The sequence below is a fragment of the Apium graveolens genome, chromosome 4, assembly GCF_009905375.1.
Source record: "Apium graveolens cultivar Ventura chromosome 4, ASM990537v1, whole genome shotgun sequence".
Classification (NCBI taxonomy): Eukaryota; Viridiplantae; Streptophyta; class Magnoliopsida; order Apiales; family Apiaceae; genus Apium; species Apium graveolens.
Window position 1 is genome coordinate 2236879 of NC_133650.1, and position 27350 is coordinate 2264228.

Consider the following 27350-nt stretch of genomic DNA (forward strand, 5'->3'; position numbering starts at 1 on the left):
CAATTTTCAAATGTATATTCCACTTACCCAATTACAAAATTCATAACCAAAACGGTATTTTCAGCCATGTATTTTGAAAATGGGTATTTTCAATCATTACACCCAAAAAATGGGTATTTTTAAACATCACCCTTTAACTGTTACTTAGTTTAACTGCAGCTTATTAAATTTGTATATGTCTGTGTAGGCTGCCATCGTCAATTCTCAAACGCTTGAAGAGGTCGCAAGGCTTGAACAGGTGATTCCTCAATTGCCTATTTTTCTTGCACATTTGCTAAAAGTTTCTCTTCTAAAACTTGAAGATTGGGAATCTGTGTAAAGAATAACTTTTTTCTCTATACATTTATAATTTGACTACAATGCTACAATGCACATTATGTACTCAACTGTACAAGGTATATCAGGTCTATATACTAGATTAGATTATTTTCATTTTTTTGATGACCTATGTACCTACAAGAACGATTTTGTATCAGATATGTGTAAGTTTTGATTGGATTTGTTAGTGACGACAGGATTTCCTGAATCGTCCAGATCTACTATGGCTTTATCGCCAGGCTTGTAATCTTCTGAAAGAATTGCTTCGCTCAAGGGATCCTCGACTAAAAGAGTAACGGCCCTTCTAAGTGGCCGTGCACCATAACTCCGATCGTATCCTTGTTCACAAATTAGATCCAGAGTTGTTTTAGACACCTCTAAATCAATTCCGAGAGACATGACCCTTTTCTTCACCTCTTGCAACATAATATCCAATATCTCGAGCAGCTGAAAAATTAATACAAAAATATACTTCAGCAATGATATTCATAACTACAATTTTAACAAACCTAGAAAATCTCAGATACACTAGAAGTTCACAACTTTTAAACTTTTGTATTGTTGTTATTATATCAGATTATGGACAAATACAATTCTTATTTTAGTTTCACATATTCAACAGTGGACGTAGTGAAGTTTGACAAAGCATTTTAAGAACAAAATAATTCATTACAAGGGGTATCACTATAATGTAGAGACAAACCTGAGTTTTTTCCAATGAACGGAATACAACTACTTCATCTATCCTGTTGAGTAACTCGGGGCGGAAGTAATTTTTTAGTTCTTCCATCACCAATGTTTTCAATCCAGCATACGAAGCTGACTCATCATCATCAGCATGAAAGAAACCTAGAGAGTTTTGTGTACCTTTTGCAATGGCCGCAGAACCCACATTAGAAGTCATCACCACTAACGCATTCTTAAAAGATACCTTCCGACCCTGTCAGAATGGATTTGTAAACTTGTGATTCGTGAACCAAAAAATTACAATTTGCAAGTTATTTGGGGGGGGGGGTAAACCTAATTATAGTGCTACTCGTATCTATAACCAAAGACATTTTGTCAGGAATGAGTGGCAGAAGAAGCAAACCTGAGAATCTGTAAGGTGGCCATCTTCAAACAATTGGAGAAGAATGTTAAATATATCTGGATGCGCTTTTTCTATTTCATCGAGCAATACAACTGTAAAAGGGCGCCTTCTGATGGCCTCTGTAAGAGTGCCCCCCTCTCCGTAGCCAACATATCCTGGGGGTGAGCCTATCAACTTGCTCACTGTATGCCTCTCCATATACTCACTCATGTCGAGCCTTAGCATTGCATCCTCCTGCCACAATCATAAAATTAGATTAATAGTAAATTTATATATTTTATGGTCTGGCTTTTTAATAAGATAACATTATCAAAGTATGTGACTTTTAGTAAAAGATGAAGCCACTCAATACCATGGTCATGGTCCATTTTTGTTGGCTTGCAATATGACGTATATTTATTAAACTTACTTTAAGAACAGAAATAAGTTCAATTAATATTGAACTTAGTTACTAAAGGTAGCTAGCGCCGCGGAAGACGTGTTTTTACATAGTAGATGAAATGTAGGTACATGAGAAGTTAAAATCCTTACAGAGCCAAAATAGCACTGTGCCAAAGCTTTTGTCAGTTCAGTTTTGCCAACACCAGTTGGACCACAGAAAAGCATTGCTGCAATTGGCCTATCAGGATCTTTTAGCCCGACTCGGGACCTCTTAACAGCTCGAGAAATGGCAGCAACAGCTTCATCTTGACCAATGACCCGTTTCCGAAGCAGCTCTTCAAGACCTACTAGAAGCAGTCTCTCATCAGCATTGAGCTGCTGAACAGGAATCCCAGACCACATTGAAGCCACTGCAGCAATTTCATCAGGTCCGACCACAGACCTAGAAAATTTTGTGGGTTAAAGGTTAGAGTTTTGGACCTCATTACATCATATATAATCATAGGTGATCTACTAGCATACTCGTCATCAGTTCCCATAGCTACGGACTGCTCCAGGTTAAGCTTGGTGTCATCTTCCATGCTGGATGCATCATCCAAGTTATTTCTTTTACTCTCCAGAACCTGCTTTATACAAAGAGGTCACCATGGATATTTTACTATCAAGTCATTATAGTCAAGAGATCTTAATCAAATTATACTCCCTCCATACCCACATTGCTTGTCGCTTTCACTTTCCGAACGTATTTAATGGGTGCATACAGAAGATAGCTAGACAAATTATTTCTAAAATTTACTTTTTCTAATAAAGGCTTATTAAAAGCTAGCTACCTATTCGATGCACCTTAAAAGTTCTAAAATTTACTTTTTTAAAATAAAGGCTTATAAAAAGCTAGCTACCTATTCTATGCACCTTAAAAGTTATAAATACGTGCAAAAGGTCAAAGTGACAAGTATTGTGGGATGGAGGTGGTAACACTTACATTATGAATTCTTCCCTCCTGCATAACTAAGAGTTAGCAATCATAGGATAGAGAGCCTTAAATTATAACACTTTGAACCTCTGACTTCTGTACAAGAATTTCAACATGTAACCAAACTAAATTCTGCAAAAAAAAAGATGCTCTTACCACTTCGTGCATGGCATGAACTTCTCTGATCTCTTGCCAGTAATCATCTGGTGACTTTGTAAGTACATGAATTTGTTGTGCTTTTCTTCTCTTGTACGATTCCATACGAGATTTGCTTCCTGCCTCATCGATGAGATCAATAGCTTTGTCAGGAAGATGCCTATCAGGTATATATCTTGCCGAAAGCTGCACAGCAGCATTTAATGCCTCCAATGTATATCTACATCTGTGATGCACTTCATACTTTTCACGCAGGCCCAAGAGAATTCTCACAGCATCCTCCTATTTAATTTTGGGGGTGTCTTAATATCAGTTGGAACAACAAGAAACTTAAATATGTTCTCATGATATTATTATCAAGCTAAATAGCAAGACCGTAAAATAATACTCTAATTAATAACAACAGCTTCAGATATATAATTTAAGACGTCCAATCACATGTTCCCACTGTAGTTCATCATTTCTACTGTTCCCGGCATAATTACACAAATATGAACTTAATATTAAAGAGATATGACAAGGAGAATCTTAAATTCATGCAACAAATTAGAAAAATTCTTCGCCAAGACCAGAATACTTTTTTTTTATAAGTCAGAGATATAAGGTTTCATTAAAAATAGGATTTATGAAATTTATCTGAAGCAGAATAAAGTTACTTGTATTACTTTATACAGAAGGCATTTAATTATAACACCAACTTCCAAGTTTGATTTAGTAAAAGCTACATATTACACATGTTTCCTACTTTGGGCTGGGAATGTACATTTTGTAGGTTTGAGTTACCATTGCTAGTCAGTACTGAGAGCTTTGTAGGCAGTAAACTTGTTTATTTCTCCAATATAGAGAGATTACATAAAAGATAAAACATAGAAATAGTACATTCAGATACTGATGTATTCCCCCTAGCTTTATTCATTAATCAGCATTGACTAAAAGTATCATGTCTAAACAATATACCTGGCTTGGTTCATTGATCAGCACTGGCTGGAATCGTCGTGCTAAGGCAGTATCCTTCTCAAAATGCATCCTGTATTCATCCATAGTTGTAGATGCAATGCACTGAAACAAATTAAATTCTTAGTCTATGATGAAAGATCGAACATTCACTCAATAATTGCATCGTACTGATACTATAATTAGTACCGAGACCAAGTTGGGGATTTGAGAAATAATTGACTAAACCTTATTTCCTAAAATGAACTGTTCATTTCGATATTTCTGAGACAGTTTCTATCACTATCAGAGCAACAAAACGCTAGAATTTTAACACAAAAGTGGCCCTCGACGCCTATCATGGAATTAACCGACTTGTTTCAATCGTATGACAGATAAAGACGATCTAAAGGAAACATCATTTAATTTTATCATTTAAACACCGTTCAAGATTCTATGTTGTCACTAAAGTAATAAAATTTAGAGCAGATGTAGCAGGTTCCATTGGCTATATAACCGTTTCCAATGCGGTTAATTATTAGGGGAGTCAAGAATGACTGTCAAAAACTTAAACGTGTTAGTGTTAAATATTGATTATCTTTGTCACGCAATTCAGTGTGATCTCTTCAAACAACAATGTGTATTTTTTAAGCTATCTCTTCTGCACAGAAGAATCAAGAATGTCATTATTGATAGGGAGATCATCACCTGTATTTCACCTCTTCCAAGTGATGGTTTCAATAGATTGCCGATGTCAAGACCAGACCCTTTGTTTCCTCTACCAACTGTTCCTGATCCGATTAGTGTGTGTACTTCATCTATAAAAAGAACAACTTTGCCTGCAATGTTGTCACAAAAAGCTGAGCCATGATCTAGAGAAGCCTGGTCTAATAGAAAAAATTGCAAAACTGTATTCACCTGACTCTTTTATTTCCTTGATCAATGTAGTAACACGTCCCTCTAGCTCTCCTCTCTCTTTTGCTCCTGAGATTAGTAGACCTATATCTAATGACAAAATTCTCTTTGTCTGCGCAGAAAAAGAAAAGAAGAGGAAGTTAATTTATTAAACAAGCTGTAATAAGGTAAGCCATAGATCCTATGGACAAGTTAAATTTAAGATATCGCATATATTATAAATATTAAATAATGACAAAACTCACCAAGAGAAATTCAGGAACATTTCCCTCCAAAATATTTATTGCCAGCCCTTCAGCAATAGCAGTTTTTCCGACCCCAGCTTCACCAAGAAGAATGGGGTTGCATTTGGTTTTTCGGCAAAGGATTTGAATGATTCTCTGAATTTCAGTTTCCCGACCAATCACCGGATCAATGAGTCCATCACTAGCACGAGCAGTAAGATCAACACAGAATTGGGCCAAAGCACTTTTATCTAGCACAAAAAGGCAGCAACTTTATACTCTTTTCTATAGCCTTGTAACTGCATAAACCCAAGACAAAAGAAAAAGAGCATGATAGGGTCATTATCTTTACCTTTAGCCTTTTCAGATGATCTGTCAATAGTGACCTTTCCGGGAACTAATTTCTCGCGCATTCGTTTAGATGAAGTGGGTGGGTCTCTACCATCTTTTGCAAGCTCTCCTTGCAATCTAGAAACGGCCACTGTTGCCAAATCATTTGCGTTTATCCCTAATCTGAAATTACAATTACCTATCTCCATTAATGGGCAAAAAAAATAATTGGATGAAAATTCAAAAAGAAAAAGTTATAAAATGGCTGCAACAGACTATCAAATATCAATAAATTTGTCATAAACTATGCCCCCTCTATGTGGAATGCTGGGAAATCTAGGCGAAGGGCTTTGTATTTTGAAGTAGATATTAAAAGTATGTGCAAAATTTCAATTAGACATGGAGCACTGATTCTGCATAATATTAAATGAAAGAATTTTTAACTTAGTTTTTCAATCGTCGTACTCATTTTAACAACTGTACAAATTTTATATAATTAAAACTCATGCTTTCTACATTTCACTACAGAAGATACCTATTATGTTTTTCATGCATAATTCATGTGTGAAATAAGATCACTACAATAACTTGCCATTTGCCAACATCATCCGACTTAAAGCAACAAAAATCTCAAGGATAAACTTTGACTTCATCTGATCCGCTGCAAATATATTAGATAGTTTACGGTCGACTCTTACGGTACTGAATCCGATTATTCAGAAATAGAGGGCATAGCAGTCAAGTTGTGAGAACACTGCTGATTCTTTACACATTCTTCAATATTCTCAAAAGCATCAACCGCACTAGTTTTCTAAAGCATTAGAATGTCATTCAAATTCAAAGATTGCAGCTAACACAACAATTTAATATAGGCATAATCAATAACTAAACCATAAAATTATTTCAACAACAAATACAAATGCCTTATACATATCATGATCAAAATTTAAATGCTCAAACAGAATGTACCTCTTTAGTACACGGCCAGCATTACCATCATCAACCGTAAACAATCCAATAGCAATATGCTCCGGAGCAATAAAATGATACCCCATATTCTTCGAATACTCCACTGCAGCCTCAAACACCCTCTTGGTGCTCACAGAAAAGGGAACATCCGTAGCAGAACTCGACAAACCACCCTTCTCATTTCCCCCTTTCACATTACCCTCCTGATCAATCTCCTCACTCCAAATTTCCCTAACAACTTCTCGAGCTTTCTCAATTGTAACACCAGACCCTAAAAACCCCAAAGCAGACCGATCCTCCGCGATTAATCCCAACAAAAGATGCTGCGTAAACACCATTTTTTGGCCTAAAGACTTGGCTTCTTTTTGAGAAAACATCACAGCTTTGATTGCTCTCTCAGTAAATCTCTCAAAAACCCCACACAAGATTGAAAAAGATCTCTTTCTAAGAACTGGGTTGGGCTTATAAACACCTATGGATACATAATTCAAGGTCGTTCCAAAGTAAGATGAGCAAGAACTTGAAGTTGAGCAAGAAGTAGTAAAAGGGTAGTTTTGGGAAGTAAAAAGTGGGGATCGAGATTTGAGGTGGTTGAATCTGGCGGAGACACGGCGGTGATGTGGTGGTGGGAAATGATGTTTGTGGAGAGAGAGTGGTTGTGAGTAAGAAGATGATGAAACTTCCATTTTTATTGAGAAAAATATATAAATTTAGTTGGGGGGAGAGAGAGAGAGAGGTGTATATGTTCGAGAGAGAGAGAGAGATAGAGAGATGAATTGCAGGGGAGAGAGATTGGGGGGGAAGGAATTAAGGGGAAATGAGAGGGAATGAAGAAGGGAAAGTCTACACGTCAAAGCTAGAAGTAGCTTCTTCTTGTTATTGCGTGAAGGTACGACTGTCTGAATAGTTGTTTAATTTGTATTTTGTAGTACTATTTCTGCGCATGTTTGTGTGTGTTATCAACAAAAATATGCTTCTTTTTTTGTCAAAAAAATATTCTTCTTTTTGGCTGCTAATGCTAGGTTACAAAAATTTGTAGTGGAGTCAAAATTCGAGTATTTCGAACTTCCGTAAAGAAGTCGAATGGTCGTTAAAATTCGATTGTAAAACTTCTAAATTGATTTTACTTGATTATATTTATAAAATTTGAGTCATAATTCGATGTACTGATTCGTCGTATATATTTTTGAAATCTGGATACTGATCAGGTATTTGCTTAAATTTGAATAAGTTGATTAGTATAAGATACCGGTTTAAGATTTTGGACGAACCGATTACCTGATATCGACTCGGTTTATGAAGGAATTCAGGTTTTCTGTTGACTTAACAGAATCGGTTTAGGGATTTGAATAATGTTATACAGAAATGAAAAGTAATTAAAATTAGATACCTTGGATCGAATATTATGACGGATGCCCTCTTTTTGTGATGTTAAATTGTTAATAGTTGAATAATAGTAGTACACTTTTATGACAGACAAAGGATCTGGAAGTGACAGATACCTGCGAGAGCATACACACGAAGTAGAACAGAAACACGGAATTAGTAAGATTGCTAGTCCACCAAACACGAATGCCTTGCTTGCTTTCCCATACCATGTGGCATCTACTCTGCCCTTTACCGCCCTTAAACAACGATATTTACGTTCCTATACTTGCTTACTTATATACTTGCTATACGGATTAATTATATATTTATAATATTATTATTTTATAAAATACAATATTTATTTATTATTGAGAGTAATGAATTTAAAATATTTAGGTATTATTTTGTTTGTATTATATTATCGAATCATTCAAAATTTAGATAGGTAAAATCTTAAGTTTCCCTGCAAAAGAGATAAAAAAGAAGTTGAGTGCGATTAAAAATTAAGTTGGATAATAATTCATAGAGTTTATAGTTATATTGGATACATGATTTAACTTTTTTAACTAAATTGTATTTATTTAAATTTTATTTTGGAAGGTGTTAACATATATCTTAGCATATATCTTACCTATTTTTGTGTTTCCTAAAAATATAGACAAAATTTCCTTTAATTCAATTAATATAAGAGATTGTTGGCCCTCAGGATGACCTTAGCAGACATGTCTGGGGTTAAAAAAACAAGTGTAGCATAGTGGTAATTTTTTATATACAGGGTTGTGTTTATATTTACAGATTTTCCTTAAAATATTATACTATAAAATGTCATAAACTCAGGTAATTTGCAGTACAACCTCATACGCAGTTTTGTCTTAATATAATGTATAGAATTTTATAATTTTTCACTACAATAACCCATCCGGATTCCGGATAAAAAATACTTTTCAGTGTTATCTTTATAAAAAAAAATCATTTTTATTATTTTCATTTGATTAACGTTTCAATTCGGTTTAAATGATTAAATAAAGTTTAGGGCTTAATTGAAAATTTTAGTACACAAAATTATCATGGATAGATACTTATTTGGGCTTCCTCGGTCTTTTACCAGAATTTGGGCCACACTCCTTTCCTCGCTCCCTGAGTTGTTTTTGTGAGAATTTGGGCCTCCTAATTCTTGTCTAAAACTGGGCCTTGATATTTTATGGCCTAGCAATTACAATTTTCAAAAGTACTTAAGACCTTTTATATTTCTGAAGTAGATATTTATCTACTACTATAAATTTCCTATTTTTGGTACAAATATTAAATAACAGAAATTATATCCATTCGAGAGAGTATTATATATTTTTAGACTCAATTGTTAGGTGGCACGTAATATGGTAATATTCGTTCTAGAACGAATTAGTAGAAATTTATTTTAAATCTACTTGTCATAATATTGATGAAAGAATTTAGTAAAAAAATTAAATAGTTATTTATTTGAAAAATACTCAAGCTGCAATTTTTTTGCAAAAAAAGAACGGTGTAACTTTACTTGCAACCATTGTAATTGTGCAACCTCAACTGGTTTCGAGTTGCTAACATATTTTGCAACCTCATAAGTAATTTTTATAAAAATAATTTAATACTTTTGATAAATTTCATAATAATAATAATAATAATAATAATAATAATAATAATAATAATAATAATAAGAAGAAGAAGAAGAAGAGAACATCCATTTGTGGTTCTGTCATATCCAGTTTCAGAACCTGGATTTTATTAAAAAAATTTGAATTTAATCAAATAATATATTTAAAATTTTGAAATTGAATTTTATTTAAAATCCGAAACATTTAAATATTAATAAAAATATTAAAATTTGAAATAACAACTCAAATTTTTTCATTTGAAATCCATCATCTCATGTGAATCGTAAGTATCTCAACAGGCAAACATCCTTTTAGATGGTTACATCAAACTAAATAAGTAAAATCACGTGAAATGAAATTTATAATGAAATTTTAGCAAATAAAAACAAATGTGAAATGCAAAATTATAAATTTATATTATATTGCCTTTACTTATTTGAGATCTAAGCTAAAGACACTTTATGGAAGCAATAACAAATTCTCTAGTTATAGAAGCACCTCAAACACCATACTCACTAACAAATTCTCTGGATGTGGATATGATAAACACATCAATTCCTGATTCCCCTTCTTTAACTCTGTTGGGGAAGCTAAAATCCAGTGAAAGTGAGCATCATCTTTTAGATGATTTGTTGGCTCACTTGCCAATTCTTTCAGAAACTGTTGTGTCATCTGTGCCTAAAATTTCTTCAATCAGCACAGAGTCAACAATAGTTTCTCTTCCTAACTCATTCATTTCTACTCTCTCGACGGATATTGCTCATCCATCGAGTAGTGATTGTATCCCGACGGATAAGCCTAACAGCAGTTATCCGTCGGATAGCAAAACCACTTACTCGATGGATATCACTCATCCGTCGAGTATCTCTGCACAACTTCAAACTTCAATTATTTCAAGTGCAGAAGATTTAGTCGTTGTACAGTCACTCTTAAGATTGAGAGAGCAGAGCGTCTTGAGTGAGTGGCTGGGTTGCTCCCAGGCAAAAGGAGAGAAAATGATTGAAAATCTGCAATCCATTTCTTCAGGATTGGTAAAAGGGAGTGAGAGGAGTCCCACCTTAGTAGATGAAGGTGAGGGTGTGCGGGTGGGGAGCCAGGGTGAGTCCCTGATGCAACAAAAGAGAGAACATGAGAGAAAAGCAGGTACAGAGGATATAAGGATGGATCCAGAATTACTTTTTCAGGGGACACCGAACAAATTTTGGTAAGACATTTTTATGGTTTTAAATTTTATTGGGCACTTTTATATATTTTCAAAATTTCAAATAATGAAAAATTGTATAATTTGATTTTGATAAAGTATAAAGGGAAGGGATAAAAGCAGGGTTTTATTATAATATGACTTATTGTTGATTACAATAAAAAAGGAGTTTATATAACCAACAACCATACATAATAAAGGAAAATAAGCTAACAAGAAAACTATTATAATAATGAAACTATCCAATAATATAATGTTATTATATATGTTAACATCCCCCTCAAACTCACGTTGTTGAATCGGGAGTTTGCCAACAAGAGACGGAGCCACATAACCAAACAAATCCAAAGTTGCAACACCAGATTCAAGAGCATCCAACAACAGAGTTACGAATTCAAACAAACCAAAAACTTTCAAACGAATCCAAAAACGCAAAAACAAACGAGAAATCGTCCAAAGACGCAGTAACCCAAGAGAAAATAAAGCAATCAAATCACCAAAGTAACAAATCCGCAACCATCGAAAACAATACCAAAACTGCATGCGAAACTGAATCCAATTCTAAATCAAACTTCAACCCAATACAAACTCCAAGTTAACAAATTGTATCAAATCCTCAACCAAATAAAAACTGTATCCCAATTCAAATTGTATCCAAATTTAATCAAATTCCCCGAAAGGCCAGTGTGCCTAAAGCACCGGATAAACTAAACCAATGTGCCTAGAGCACCAAATAAACCAAACCAATCCCCGTGAAAGACTAATGTGCCTAGAGAACCAAATAAACTAAACCAATCCCTCAAAGGGCCAATGTGCCTAGAGCACCAAATAAACTAAATCAATCCCTCCAAGGGCTAATGGAGCACCAAATAAACTAAGCCAATGTGCCTAGAACACCAAATAACCTACACCAATTCCGCGAAAGGCCAATGTGCCTAGAGCACCATATAAAATAAAATAAAAGGCGGAGAATTATACATATGTGCCTGGGACTACCCCCATCATCAACACGAGAAAAAAAAAGGAAGATGAGAGGGGAAAAAAAAAGAAAAAAACAATATCGTCAAGGAGCCAATATCATCAAAGCGAGGCCGAAAGTGTGTATTAGAGTACCAACCGCAACCAGCAGAAATATTATATTAGAGTTCCAACCAAAATCACCAGAAAACTTGTATGAGAGTCCCAACCAAAATCAGTAGAAAAAAAACTTCAACCAAAATCAAGTACCCCTAAGAAATCCAACCAAATCGAAGAAAAAAACAATAATAATGATTAAAACTCTAAATATCCAAGAAAAAGAAAAAAATAACCAATTTGAAGAATAAACAATAATCATAACACATGTTTTAAACCCAACGCGTGGAACCCAACCCGATATAACTCATCATCAACCTATATCAGATTGAATCATGACTCTTGATACCATGATAAAGTATAAAAGAAAGGGTGTTAGGCACAAAACATGCACTAATAATTCACGCAAATATTCGCGTTCGCAAGTAATATAGAATGATTTCTAGTTCGTTCCCACAGAGATTCTGATTAATTATATTTAATTAACACTTACTCACCAATATATGATTACTCTTCAATGTCAAGACAATAACACTTAAGGTTGATTAACTAATTATTAACTATGAGAATTAAACACTTAAATTAACACTTGAATTAACAATATTAAACACACATGAGATCATAACTTCATTACTACTTTATTCAATAGTCATTGTTATTACCCTTAGCATGTAACGATGATGATATTAATCGAACAACACGAAACTGATAAAAGCCAACTTTCGTTGTACAAGTACCATTCTATCAAGCATCCACAATTAAGATAGAAGTTGAATAGGCATCAATTATGTTGAGACCCTATATGTCTACAGAATTTGACAACATAACGATTTAAGCGCAAGTTATTCATTATGATTACACAGGGCAAGTAAAACGGTTAGAGTTACCCACTAATCATGCATACAATACATGAACATATGCTAGCATGGCAAGTTCTAAATCTCAAGATTCATTGTCGCTTCACAAGAGATTAACAAGCTATCTTATATATTCGCGACGCACATAAGACGGATAAGTACAACCTATGCTAGATATCATACAATCATCACATACCAAGGTATTAAATAATTAACTAAAGAAATCCATAGTAAATCCGCTACGATCCCATGATCACGATTAGCCCATGATAGAACTCATCGTCACCATGAGTTCATATGAAAACATGATAATAACACAACAATATAAACTAACAAAAGTACCTAATAAAAACAGAGTACGTCACAAGAGTATTAAGGTTCAAAGATTAAAGAAAACTAGCATCCACTGTTACAACAAACTAAAGAATCACAAGATAAACGTATGCTTCCTCTTCTTCGTTGTTGTGTGCTAAAACGGTCTTCTTGATCTTCTCTCCTTATTACTTGCTCTTTGCTTGTTACTTGTTGTTTTTGAAAATGTCTCCCAAGATTACTTATATAAGAGTCAACAAGAAACAGCGGTTGCAGAAGCCCAATAGAACTCAAATTAGAAAATCCAGAATCTGACATTCCGACCCCAGGCGGCCGCCTCCAATCCCACGCGGGCGCCTGCTCTCCAGGCGGTCGCCTGCAGTCTCCCGGCGGGCGCCTGCACACCTTCTGGAAAATTCCACTCCTTCCTTCTGATTTTGCTGATTTCTTCGCACAACTCCCCGCAACTGGTTCCAAGTACTTCCCAACCATTTTTTAAATGTTGCATGCTCTATATCTATTTCGAAAAGACTATGAGTTTTAGTGATTGTGCTTTACCAACGAACACAACCACCCGTTTTTTATTCAGTATATACCACAGACAATATCTAAATAATATTCGATCAATTAATCAATCGTATCCAGTAATATTGCATGAAACAGTATTTGGGGAGGGTAACATACGCAATTTTACTCTCGTTTAAAAGAATAAAAAGATTGTTTCCAAAAAAACTCTGGGCTTATTTGTGTGTACAGAAATGTATGTTCTAGATAAAAAATGATATATAATGATACGAAAAAGTACGTAAAATTTTAACATAAAAATTTGGTTATATTATTTGTAAATCGAGATAATACCTTGACCCATTATTTTCTTCTCATTGCACTTATCTATACCGTGAATTTTTTGTTCATTAGATGAGTTAAGCGCTTTTCGTTCGACCAATTTGTCGTTAAAACCTTAATCGAATCGATCAACAAAATAACATCGCTTACTTTTTGTTGTGAATTCAGGAAATGGATATGAAAAGTACGGACACATGATTATCATAAAAAAATAACCAATCAATGTTAAACGATTTGATTAAAAAGGCAATATGAGATTCAATTCCTAATTTTTTGCCCTTGTTACTCGCAGAGAAGATATTTAAATAATACTCGCTATGTCCCTCCCATTTGTTATCAAATGGGATGGGCACAGAGACCAATGCACAAAATAAAAAAAGGCTTGCTAATGATAAACTACATGAAGTAAAGATAAAAGTACATTTATTAACATATTGGGGGAAAGTCCGCTGCTAACACCCTCCATGCTAAAAATTTGATTACATAAAATTGCCTCTACTTTATATACATAAAGCAATATACAGCTAATTACATAACCCCTTGTACAAAAATGTCTAGTCTATAAATACACTTTATAAAATTTTACTTTAGAAAATCTCTATCAGTGGTGTTCTTCAGCTTAATAGAAAGTAGACATGACATCTGATTTTGTACTTCCAGATTTAAATGTCCCAGCAAAGCAAAGGAGATTAAAAAATTCAGAGAAGAAACAAATTGCTCATTTATTATCAGTAAACTACTGCAACAACAAACTCAAACGTGGAGCACTCAATAAACTCAGCTTTGATCATGGTGTGAGTAGAACAATAATATCTAAAATTTGGAAAGTTGTCCATAAAGCAATTAAAGAAGGTAAGCTTCCTAACGTGGACAGAAAGTACAAGGGTGGACATAAAAGATATGTTTTAGACTAGGAAAAGGAAAGGCATGTTCCTCTTCATCTCATATGCAATATTAGAACATTAGCACAATAATTTTTTTTTGTCGGTGAGATATATAATCTCGAATATAGATTGTACCGAGATACAAAAGAGAAAAAAAGGAGTTTTCTTCACATAATAAAGTTTATCATCTAACCGAAGGTCATGAATGATGGCCTCGGAAGCTTAGACAATAACGCCTTAAGGTCTGAAGAGAGAACATCCAAAAATAAAATAAAATGAAATACGATTACTTATCTGAAATCTTTGCTCCAGTAGACTGCTTGTTGAGAGATCCAACATTTAGATTTTCGTAACTCGTACATCTACCTTCCTATTGAGATACCCACCTGAAGTATATGCTCGAGTGGACTACTTCTACATTAATCCAAATCCTCAACTTTCGAATCTAATCCATCAAGCATCCTATTCAAATACCACACCTGAATAAAATAATAAAAGAATTTAATCACTTAAATATTTTCGGTCAGAGATATAGATTCAATTAATGCCAAAATTCAATTTAATAACATAATTATATGAAAGGTAGAAATATTAACATTTATGTAAAAATTCAACCAAAGGTAATTCCTTCAGTTAAACACAAATAAGTCAAAATAATTAACACTTAATATCCTCTAAAATGGCCAAATATATTGCCACTAAAATATCACCCAAAGATAAATGAGACAAAGACAAATATTAAAAATAATTAAAGAGGGTATTATATAAGATTATAAAATTTATTATAAAATAAATATACGTATAATACATAAAATCTAACCAAAGAACAATTTAGTTAGACACAAACAAGCCCAATAAATTGACACACAATTTCCTATAAAAAGCCAAGACAGCCCAAATAAATTGACACGTTATTTCCTCTAAAAGGCCAAAACAACCCAAATAAATTGATACATTATTTCCTCTAAAAGGTCAAAATAAAATATACACATAAAAGCCTTCAATCAAGGCACTAATCAAGACACTCATTAAAATTATCTGTCAAATCAAATAATTGGTTGATTAACTATCAAATCAATTTAATTAAATCAATTAACAATAGACTATCTTGCCCCCCATCTTCCTCATCCCCACCCAACCACTCACCAGCTTTCATGGCAGCAACTGGCCGTCACCGCCAGCCGGTGAAATTTTGGCGAACTCGGAACCCGAATTTTCTTCCCGAATTCGACTCATTCTCAACCAATCTATAAAATTATCCAATCTGTTTTTTCAAATACGAAACAGAACCCAAACTCACCACACTGATAACCCCCTACTCCTCCGCCACCACCGCGTCCTCCATTTCGTCCACCTCCTCGTCCTCCACCGCCATAACCGCCGCCGCCGCTATAACCGCCGCCTCTTCCACCACCACGGCCGCCGCCGCCTCTTCCACCATCACCGCCGCCGCCTCTTCCACTTCCCTTGAGCATCTCATCCTCTCCTATTTTCCTCTTCTAATTTGGGCAACATTAGCACAATAATTAAATGCAAGTAAATCCACAGTACACAAACTTGTTCAAAAAGGAAACATTATACCACATTCAAATACCTTCAAACCATTTTTAACTCCTTCTAATATAGAAGCTAGAGTTAAATTTGTATTGAAGCATATTGAAAATTCAACCATTCACACAAATTCCACATATGTGGGAATGTTTCTTATTCTCCACATAGACGAGAAATGTTTCCACATGACAAGACAAACTCAGAAATACTACCTGTCGGGCGAATCAGAACCACATCGAACATGCAAGTCAAAATGATTCATAACTAAACTTATGTTTATGAGTGCAGTAGCTAGGCCTCAGTATACTAAGATGGGGTATGTGTATTTGATGGCAAGATAGACATATTTCCTTTTACTATAGAACAACCAACAACTAGGTCAAGTAAAAATGGACCAAAATGTGTTATGGAAGTTAAGTCAATTGAAAACATGAATAAGATTGTGATTAAGCAATGTTTGATTGAAACAATCATCCCCGCTATTAAATCTAAATGGCCTACTGATTTCAACAAGCATATAATCATTCAACAAGACAATGCAAGGCCTAACAAGACAAATTTAGGTCAACTTCCTAGTCATATTACCATCCCCAGAGACTTGGTGCTTCGAATTTTAAGTGGAACAGGCGAAGAAGCAATAGAAGAACAAGCGAGAATGTTTTAAGTAGCGATTTCAAAATCTTTTGTTATCTTAATTTGTTGTATAACTACGATAAGGATGTTTATATATGTAATCTTTTGTTAAAAGATGCTAATACCTGCAACTTATGATAAAACCAGCAAAGGTTTTATTTCAGAATCAAAATAAAAGTCATGCTTAATCGTTGATAATTTGTGACTTCAATAAAACTTTCATGTAGAAGGGGGGATCCAGTAATCGAGGAAGATGAGACTTGAGATGAGAGAGAATAAAGTTAGGGTGAATATGAAAGTGTTTAGAGGAGATAGAGTAAAGTAGATCGCATATAAGATAATTAATTAGTGTAATAAGATTGATTAGGTCAATTAGATAAGTACAATTAGGTGAGGTATAAATAATAAAATAATAATGTGTAGACATTTTACAATATATAATTTTTACTATTTTGGGTAATGTAAACAATTGGGTAGGACACCCCAAAAATGAAAGTGTAAAGAATTGGGGGGACGGAAGGAGTATGCATTACGTAAACAGATTGCCGTCACATTTCATGCGTGCTGCATGCGAGTCCTTTTTTCTGTTTCTAATTTTTCAGGGGTTTTTTGAAATATCCAAGTCTAAAAATATTTTTGCAAAAATATTGTTAATTTTTTTGAAAAAAATTGCAAAATACTTTTTTATTTGCAAAAATACTATTTTTCAGTTTTTCTTTTGCAAAATACGATTTTTTGCAACTAGAATCAATTGCATGTAACATTTGACGAGTTTCTACAACTACACGCAACATCATGCAAGCTCAAATGCAACAACAAAAAACTCGATTCAACTTGTTGCATATCTGTTTGATTTTGTTTGATTTCGTATTTTTGCAAAAAAATCAGAAAACAGTAAAATCGCAAAAAAAAACTTAGAAAAGTAAGTATTTTTGATAATTTCTCTTTTTTTTATTATTTGAAATGTATTTGGAATTAAATTATTTTCTTTGTAAAACTATCCATGAAACATATTAGATCCTAAAATGGATGTTGAGAAGACTGTAGTACGTCAGAGAAAGAAAATGAAGAAAACGGAAAATTGAAATTAGACGTTAAACACGTTTTAGCTGCTAAACTAGCCAAATAGCCCATTAGTGAGAATAATCGTGACACTTGGAAGTTTGAAGACAATTGATGAAGTACCAACTTTGACTGATCAATTTATTGTTCGTGAAGATTTAGTAATTCTTAAACCTTTTGTTATTATAATAATTATTTCTATTATAAAAGGCTAGAGTTTAGAGAGTTAGAGACCACAAAAAATTTCCAAATTTTTTCAAATTAATAAATTCTATATTTATGCATGTGATCATTTTTAATAATAATAATAATAATAATAATAATACATGCATACATATAAGTCTGCAGGTTAAATATCATCCTTGGGAAAAAATTAGGAAATATTTTGAAATACCTAATATTGTCGGTTTAAGAAATTTTTAAATAATTACTCATAATTTAAAATGTATAAGTGATTTATAAATAATAAGTAAATAATTATGTATAAGTTATAAAATTATTTGAATAAAAGTCAGAATTTTTTTACTTAATTTATCAAAATAAATAAATAAATGTAACGATCTTAATTCATGAATTTTGAATTAAGAAAAATATTTTTAAACACATATTTAAAACTAAATTTAACAAAAAGGCGAAAATTCAAAATAACTTGATAAAAAATATGTCGTTATTAACATTAAATTTATCATATTATAAATTATAAATTTAACTTATTATTCATGTCAGCAAACATTACAAAATAAGTAATTATGATTTATAAGGTATAAATAACTTATAAACCCCTGCACAAAGAGGCTTTAACTTTTATGGTTTCTCTGTCCAAATTAGAATATTTTTTTCTCAAAAAAATCGAATATTCAACGGAATACAAATGGATGGAGAGATATATAGTGCCCGTTGGGGAAATTTTAAAATAAGTAACTTATTACTTAAAATTAATAAATGACTTAAAAGTGGCAAGTAGAATAATACTTATAAGTTATGTAAGTATTTGGTTAATTTTACTTATAAGTCAATTTTTTTTAACTTAAATGAACTAAAATAAATAATTTTTATATATTATTATCTTAAATTAATGACTTTTAAATTAAATTAACATTTAAAAACATATATTTAAAAACTAAAATTAATAAAAAAGTGAAAAATCAAAATAAGTTAAGAAAAAATACGCCGTTACTAAAATTCAATTTATCGGCTTATAAGTTGTAAATTAAACTTATAAGTTGGGTCGACAAACAATCCGAGATAAGTACCTTATAAACCATAAATAACTTATAAGCCCGTACACAAACACGACTGCAAGAAAACTTAGTTGAGGTATTGGAGGGTGACCTAACAGATTTACTAGTTTTTTAAATTTGAGACTAAAATTTATTTACCATCGTCCCGCTTTTTTTTAACCCCAAAATGAGGAAGAATCGTCCTTTTTCAAAACTATTTGGTATGTCGACAATTTTTCAAGCAAAATCATAATCAACTTATATTTTTACATGATTTTAACTTTTTTTCTGGTAACTCCACACGAGTAAATGTTTAATTAAATTTAGCATAAGTAGTTTAATTTTCATTTAATAGAATTGTGTAATAATACCAAGAAAACAATTCATTCTAGAATATTTGTAATTATTTTTATTTATAGTATATGATAACAAATAGCATCTGCTTTGTTTCGTTATTGTATTCTCGTAATAATAATTATTTTTAGCGGAAACATTTGTTATATATTCAGCATCCTTCGTTAATTTTAAGAGATTAGCGTGATTTAAAGTATATTGTATACTACTTCCTCCGTCCCTAAAAACGTTTTTTCTTTGTGTTGGACACGTTTGTCAATGCACACTTTTGATTGTTAATATCTTTAATACCGTATTAGTATTAAATATAAAAATTTTATTGTATTAAAATACTCATAAATACGAATCCAGCAAAATCACTTATGACTATGTTTGATCTTATAGATTAGACGTAAATTAGTAATCAATCGTTTATCACGAACAGTAACGAAAGTCAAAATGGAAAAAATAATATGGGACGGACGGAGTACTACTTAAAAAAATGATACTTAAAACTCGCTGGACGCAATGTAGCTTCCATTCAGTTATTTTGATTGCCATCTGATTCTCAATCTCACACGCTATAGTCAACCCCCATTTTATCTGACTCTACCTGTTCATACTCTGTTGACCGTTTACTCATTCTACTGTAGTTTTTTTGTTAAACAACTCATTCTACTGTACATGTGCTCACCCGGATAACTCAGCTCATGGAAACCGGAATTTTAAGGATATAGTACCTCCGTCCCCTCATTTTTTTATGTTTTTTTGATATGTTTGGCACGTATTTTAAGATAATTATAAAAAATATTTCTGTAATTTATTTTTATTTTTTTTTTGTATAAAAATTTGAACATTATATTTTTGTTTAGAAGAAAAAAAATTAAAAAAATTATACAAGTACATTTAATAAGAGTGAGTATTAAAGTGCGTGTCGCGCCCCAGTTCTCAATGTAAAGAACTGAGGGGATGGAGGAAGTATAATTTAAAGTTCTAGATTATTTTTTTTTTGCTAAATTAAAGTTCTAGATTTGATTTAAGTAAACACAATTCTCGTGATTAGTGGAGTAAATGCACCTCAAGTAGGAGCGATAAGAGCAAATGTTGTGCTAGCGTTCTTATTAACAGCATCTCCAACCATTATCTCCTCTTAGCTAAAAATCCTATGTGGCACTTATATATAGATATTATGTAAAAAAAACAGCACTTCAACCACATCAACTGTTAGCAAAAAATTTAGATATCCTTCATCTGGTCTTCTATATTTGTTAAATCTGTAGGCATTAGCAAGATTTAATTCATTTTTAAACCTAAATCTACACTTTAATACGTACACGTACACAATAATACAAACATATATTCATATAATATTTAATATATAAATATCAAAAATATTATTTTATATATAATATTTTTTAATTTATATAATATTAAGTAACTTTTAACAAAATTATTTTATTATTTTGTTCTCTTATTAACAAAATTTATTAATTACTTTTAACAAACAATATATATATATAATACAATATTTATTAGTAACTTTTTATTAAATATTTTTTTGTTATATTTTATGTTATTGTATTTTCAGTTGTAATAATTATTAAATTACAATTATATAGTTTTTCATGTATTGAATTAAGTATTAACTAAATTTATTTTATTATTTAAAGTTTATATATATAATATAAATCTGAAAAATAAAATAACATAATATTTTTGAATATAACTAATGATTATACCTAATACCACTGAAGTGTATAGTCTTACATGTTCTGTCAAATTTTAGATAATCCTAATTTGCCTAACCATTTTAGCTATTACAGTTGGAGATGCTCTAACCGTAATATATTAACCCCAACACCCGTATATAAGAAAACTGTACAAGTTAATTTTGTGCACATATATTAAAATGAAGTAATGTTATACGAAGTTCATCTTTTTATTTTAAAGCTCAGAGTCCATCAATATTCTACGAATAAAATATCTTGTAAAACGTGTATCTTACAAAACATGTTTCACCAATATTATCACATCACTAAAATCATTCAAATATAATACCTTTATGGGGATAGTTCTTTAGCAACCGTTTGTTGTTTAAAGTTTGTTGACAAACAATTTATCAGCCGTTGGATGGGGGATTAACGGGTGAGATGACATCCGGACCGCGAAAATTTTCAGCGGTTGGTCTGGACGGACCGCGGAAAATTTCCGCGGTTGGGTGCTGTCCCCTTATCCCCAGCATCCCAACAGCAGCTCATTTCACCACAAAAAACACCAAAATTTTCAAGAAAAATTCTACTCTCTCCAAGTTTACATTTTAGGCGATTTTGGGGGATTTTCATCAAGAAATTCAAGTAGTTTTGTCAATTCAAGGTATATTTCTTGTCTTAAATTTCACATTTTCATGGCGGATAAATTATTTGCTCGTATGTTTCGTCATAAACGTCAAAATGAAAAAAAAGAGTCTATTGATCATAGCTTACATCTTGATGATTTAAATACTAGTGAAGAACCTAAAACCCCTGTATATATTGAAGATGATGATTTTGTAGATAGAAATGAGGAATTTATTAATTTGGATGACGATTTGGTTGATGTTGAAGATGAAAATGATGAAAATGAGGTTGCAAACGAGGTTGAAAATGATAGTGATAATGTTGAGGGTAAGGAGGAAGATGAAGATGATAATGTAGAGGATGCAAATTTGTATGAAAATGTTGATGGGCGGGGGAGTTCCATATTTGAATCAAAATTTTCAAAGTGTGGATGAGGTCGGTCATTTTTTTAGGGCTTATGCTTTACGAAATGGATTTGCTATTAAAATTTAAGCTAGCCATCGTAATAAAGACAACGAGATATACAGTCGTTTATATGTTTGTAATGTGAAATATGCATATTTGTAAAACACTTACAACTTCATAGCCCTCGAGGCTATCATACAACTCCCTCGTCTTGTACTGCTGCTGAGGCTGTGGATCGGGCTTCCCTATGCGCATACGAGATATATCAGCATACCACGCCATGTAATCAGCCTCCGAAGCTATGTCTACCGAGTCATCAACAAGGCAATCCAAATCTGAACAGAACCTGACCCATTTGCCAATATCAATAAACCACCGCACCAGCCAATCCTCCCCTGCAAACGTGGCATCCTTAGCCCCCTGTAACCAACCATGTTAACCGGTGCCCGTGGAATCTGGGGACTAGAACCAAACTGTCTCGACACCCTGTCCGGATGCTGCCACTCGACCACGTCGTGACATACAAGGGGAACTCGACCGCACCCAGCTAACTGTGTCTGTATCATCTCGTTGTTCATAACATCCTCGAACCTAGCATACGGCCTCCAGACCACCTCATCACCAGCAACACCATCAAACTCACCCCTATAGAACGGTAAGCTGTGGTGAGGGCCTGACATCCTGCGCTTCTTCGAAACCCCGACATGAGTATCACTAACATACGCTCATCCCTCAGCAACCGGATAATCCTCCTGACCGGGAGATCGTAAAGGCATGCCAATACGAGGAAATCTCTCGTAAGACCAAACCTGTAACACCCAGACACAACAAGCAATGCTCTTGCTGCCCTTCCTTGCAGCAATCTCCAAACCCCGGTATATATGAGCTAACACAGCTGCACCCCAAGCATAATAAGGAATCTCCCGCATATTAATCAATGGGTGCATATACCGAACATGAACAAAAGAGCGGTTGATGCTGGGGAAGAGGATACAACCCATAATGAATAGCAGATACGCCTTGGTATGTACAACCGTGGCCCTCATGTTGTTCTTCTCAGGCTTCTGTGCACCATATCTCCCAAACAACCACCCCAGCTTGATGTTATTCCGACACAAAGCCTCATTCACCTCCTCCTCGGTCAAAGGCTCAAACCAATTACTAGCAAAATACGCCGCCTTGTTCTCTATCACTCCACAAGTCAGCGCATCCCCCTGAACTGGCACCCCTAAAATAAATCCTACATCCTCCAATGTAATAGTCATCTCCCCCTGCCTCGTGAAGAAAGTGTTGGTCTCATGTCTCCAACGCTCCACCAAAGCAGATATCAACCGAGTGTCAGTAGCCAAGACAACAGCAGGGTCTGCAAAAATCCCAAACCCAAGCATGCGTAGCGATTCCCGTTGTGGTCTCCTTAACTTCCACAAGTGCAATGACTTGTTCCCCGAATAACTCTGCAACTCATCTCTCCCTGCACCATCCCAAACATCCTCACTGACGTGATACCGATTGTCCCAAATAATATTATGCGTGTTAGGACCCGAAAACATATTCCCGAAATCACCAAAATTATCCATACCTGAAAATATTGTCAACAGAATTCATCAATCACCACAATAAATACACCACCACGTACACAATAAAAATAATCAACAGATATATAAACACCAAGTACATAATACATTAACCACTATATTCGTAATTTGTAATTATACATCCCAAAAATTAATTACATCCCCAAAAATTAAGCACCAAAATTTAACCCCTAAATTAACCCTAATTTCATAATTATAAATTCTTAATATAATTCGAATGTAACACCAATTTTATCATTAAATTCTATTTTTACACTAAATAATTCGAAATTAATACTAATTCATTCGAATTTCACACTAATTTTTTCATTAAATTTAATTTATACACTAAATTAATTCGAAATTATCACTAGTTATTTTTTATTTTACCACTAATTTATCCTGAAAATTATTCGAAATTAAAATTTAATTAAACGTATTTTAAATAAATGAAATCTAATTAAACGAATTTTTACACTAATTTTATTCAAATTTTCCACTAATTCAATTCGATTTTTTACACTAATTTTATCATTAAATCCTAAAAAATGAATTAAAATATACGAAAATAACACTAATTAATCCTAAAAAATGAATTAAATTAATCATAAAAAATCTAAGTTAATACACAATTACTAAAAATTTGAATTAAAATTATAAATATTATTACGTTAATTCAATTTTACATACACTAAATTAATTCTAAATTAACACTAATTTATCCTAAAAATCTAATTAAATCAATTTCAAATTATGAACCCTAGAAATTCTAAAAATTCGAATTTAATCATATTACGATTCATATGTTAATTCATTACAAAGATTCATACATAAATTAACCCTAAAAATTTGAATTACATAAATAAAATCAGATATAGAACAAGAAAAATACATAAATTTATATCAATAAAACTGTAAATAACAAAAAAAAATCGAATATATACCTTAATAACGAAAAAGGTGAATGATTTAAGCATCTGGATTGCTAGGTTCTTGCTTCTGCTGCTTCTGCTGGAATTTTCTGCGGCTGCTGTGTTTACATGTGCGGCTGTGTTTGTGTTTGTATATTGTTAAGAGTCTGTGTTTGGTAGGGATTAGGCAAAAAAAACGACACCAACTGCGGAAATTTTCCGCGGCCCGTGGCTAGGGATATTTTAGTAATTTCTCTGGACCACGGAAAATTTCAGCGGTCCGCTGTGATCTCAGCCTTCTATTTCCCCATCCAACAGTTACAACTGTGTTTGTTGTGAACCGGTCTACAACAAACGTTTGTTGTAGACCGCCCCCCTGCATTTATAAGTATGATATGTATGTTTTGCGACCAAACATGTATGTTCAGGAAGATGAACATGAATATTTATGTTTTGCGAAATAAACATGTTTTGTAGAATAATATAAATAGCAATATTTTATTCGTAAAATATTTGCAATCTGCAATTTTTTTAATAAAATAATGATATTTGTAGAAAATCATTCCAAAAATAATATATTTTTTGATATTTTAAACTATATTTTATTTGTAAAAATATATGAACTCCAAGAATTAAAATGAACGAAATAGAGAACTCCCCCAGAAATTAACTCTATTAGAATATATTAACCACATATATTCGTAACACATAGTACTTTTTTTGAATTTTGTTTTTGGAGTTGTATAAGAGCACCCACAGTGGGGAGTGCCTCTTTTTTAAATTTAGTGGACCCCTTTGAATGTCCACCTAAGTTAATATGTCCCTGGGAATCAAGTGGACTAGTTTGTCCAATGGAGGGTCAGTTTAGCCTCCTTTTAAAATCATTTTTATAATATTTTATACATCTACTTATATATAAATAAATGTATTAGTTCTCTTTTATTAAATTTGATCGCACTAATTTAATTATACATTTTCATTAACTCGATCATTAACTTATTTATTTAATTTGCAAATATAACTCGATTGTACTAGCTTAAAATTTTAATTAAGTAACAATTTGAAAATTATAATAATCAAATAAAAGTGATTAAAATTTTAAATATGCTAATTAAAAAAGACAAAAAACCGTAATTAAAATCTAGCATATTACTAAAACATGAAATAAAAATACATTAAATTTAAATATTACAATTTTAAAAAAATTAACGATTATTATGAAACTGCAAAATATGTTCGACAAGGTAATTTTTTAGCTGACGATATGTCTGTCTATCACGTATCTACATACTATTTTGAACATATGTTTCACACGGCACAAATTTGTTGGTAAATTTTGATCAAATTTTTTAAGGTTCTTTCCCTAAATTTGGTTCCGGTAAGCCATTTGTTGTATCATCATAGGTTGGTAGAGGACCAAATTGGGTGGCATACGTGTCTCTCTCGTCTTCAACAATCATGTTATGAATTATGATGCATGCTCTCATTATTCTCCCAAGATTTGCTCGGTCCCAAAAGCGTGCTGGACCACGTACAATTGCGAAACGGGACTGTAATACACCAAACGCTCGTTCAACATCCTTCCGTTGGCTTTCTTGATATTTTGCAAATAACTTTTTTTTCTCACTATGTGGACGGGGTATTGTTTTAACGAATTTTGACCATTCAGGATAGATTTCATCTGTTAAGTAATATCCCATATTATAATTGTTTACATTGATAGTATAATTTACCTCTGGAGCACGACCTTGTAGCAAATCATTAAACACTGGTGATCGATCTAACACATTTATGCCATTATTTGATCCCGCAACTCCAAAAAATACATGTCATATCCAAAGATCAGATAAAGCAACTGCTTCCAGTATAATTGTTGCAACACATTTGTGACCACTCATGAACATTCCTTTCCATGCTTTTGGACAGTTTTTCCATTCACTAGTACTAAAAGGGTCTATATCGTCGGTCAAAACATACTTTTAGCGTCGGTCATACCAGGAAAACTACGAGCTTCATCCATCTGTAATAGACGTTGCACATCATTCGCGTTTGGCTTTCGTAAGTATTCACTCTCAAATATCGTACATACAGTGGAGACAAATTTTTTCAAGCATTCAACCGCAGTACTCTCTCCAATACAAACATAGTCATCAACAGCATCAGCAAAGACACCGTATGCTAACATACGCATTGCCGCAGTGCATTTTTGTAAAGGTGACAAACCTTTCCTTCCCACTGCATCAATCCTTTGTTGAAAATATGGATCAAAATTTGAAACAACATCCACAATACGAAGAAAAACATGACTTCCCATACGGAATCTTCGTCGGAATATATTTTCTGGGTATACCGGATTCGTTGAAAATTTATCATTCACTAGACGTTGATGGCCTGCTTCACAATTTCTGTAAATACTTTGACGATGCATGGATGTTTTTTAGCTTTGTCCATAAATTTTCTGAAAAAGCTCGAGTCGACGATTGTGTTTAGCATCATCGTAGAACTCTTCAATGAATTCTTCAGTGAATTCCTTAGAAAAACTTTTTAATATTGGTGTTTGATGTGAATTGAAAGTACTAACACATCTAGTTTATATAGAAGGTCAAAAGTAATATATTCCAATAGCTAGTGTTAGGTCCCAATATATTTGTAGAAGGGGGGTTGAATGCAAACTATACCGTTTAATCGAATTTAATGCGGAATAAAAAAGTGAAACAAAATTCAAGTTAAATAAAACTATTATTAAACTTGAAAGATGTTACAACAACGGTATCGTTTACAAGGGATTAATCTCAAATTAATTATCACAAATCTAGCATAAATTCGACATGAACTTTTTCTATTTTTGCAATAAAAAGATCAA

The 27350-nt window shown here is 33.0% G+C and overlaps 2 protein-coding genes across 2 annotated transcripts; both read right to left on the reverse strand.

The window, feature by feature from the left end:
• Positions 1–316: 316 nt before the first annotated feature.
• LOC141717444 (chaperone protein ClpD, chloroplastic) lies at positions 317–7188 on the reverse strand. Its single transcript, XM_074519508.1, has 12 exons — positions 6290–7188; positions 5343–5503; positions 5012–5241; positions 4770–4878; positions 4560–4690; positions 3876–3977; positions 2919–3200; positions 2312–2412; positions 1940–2231; positions 1409–1642; positions 1022–1258; positions 317–765 (listed from the first exon to the last, which is right to left on the reverse strand). Exons 1-12 carry the CDS (start codon positions 6973–6975, stop codon positions 454–456), a joined length of 2877 nt encoding a protein of 958 aa, XP_074375609.1. The 5' UTR covers positions 6976–7188; the 3' UTR covers positions 317–453.
• An 18648-nt stretch (positions 7189–25836) lies between these two features.
• Positions 25837–26801, reverse strand: LOC141717120 (uncharacterized). The gene is made up of 2 exons (XM_074519230.1): positions 26465–26801; positions 25837–26267 (listed from the first exon to the last, which is right to left on the reverse strand). The coding sequence occupies exons 1-2, from the start codon at positions 26799–26801 to the stop codon at positions 25837–25839; spliced, it is 768 nt and encodes a 255-aa protein (XP_074375331.1).
• Between the last annotated feature and the right edge of the window lie 549 nt (positions 26802–27350).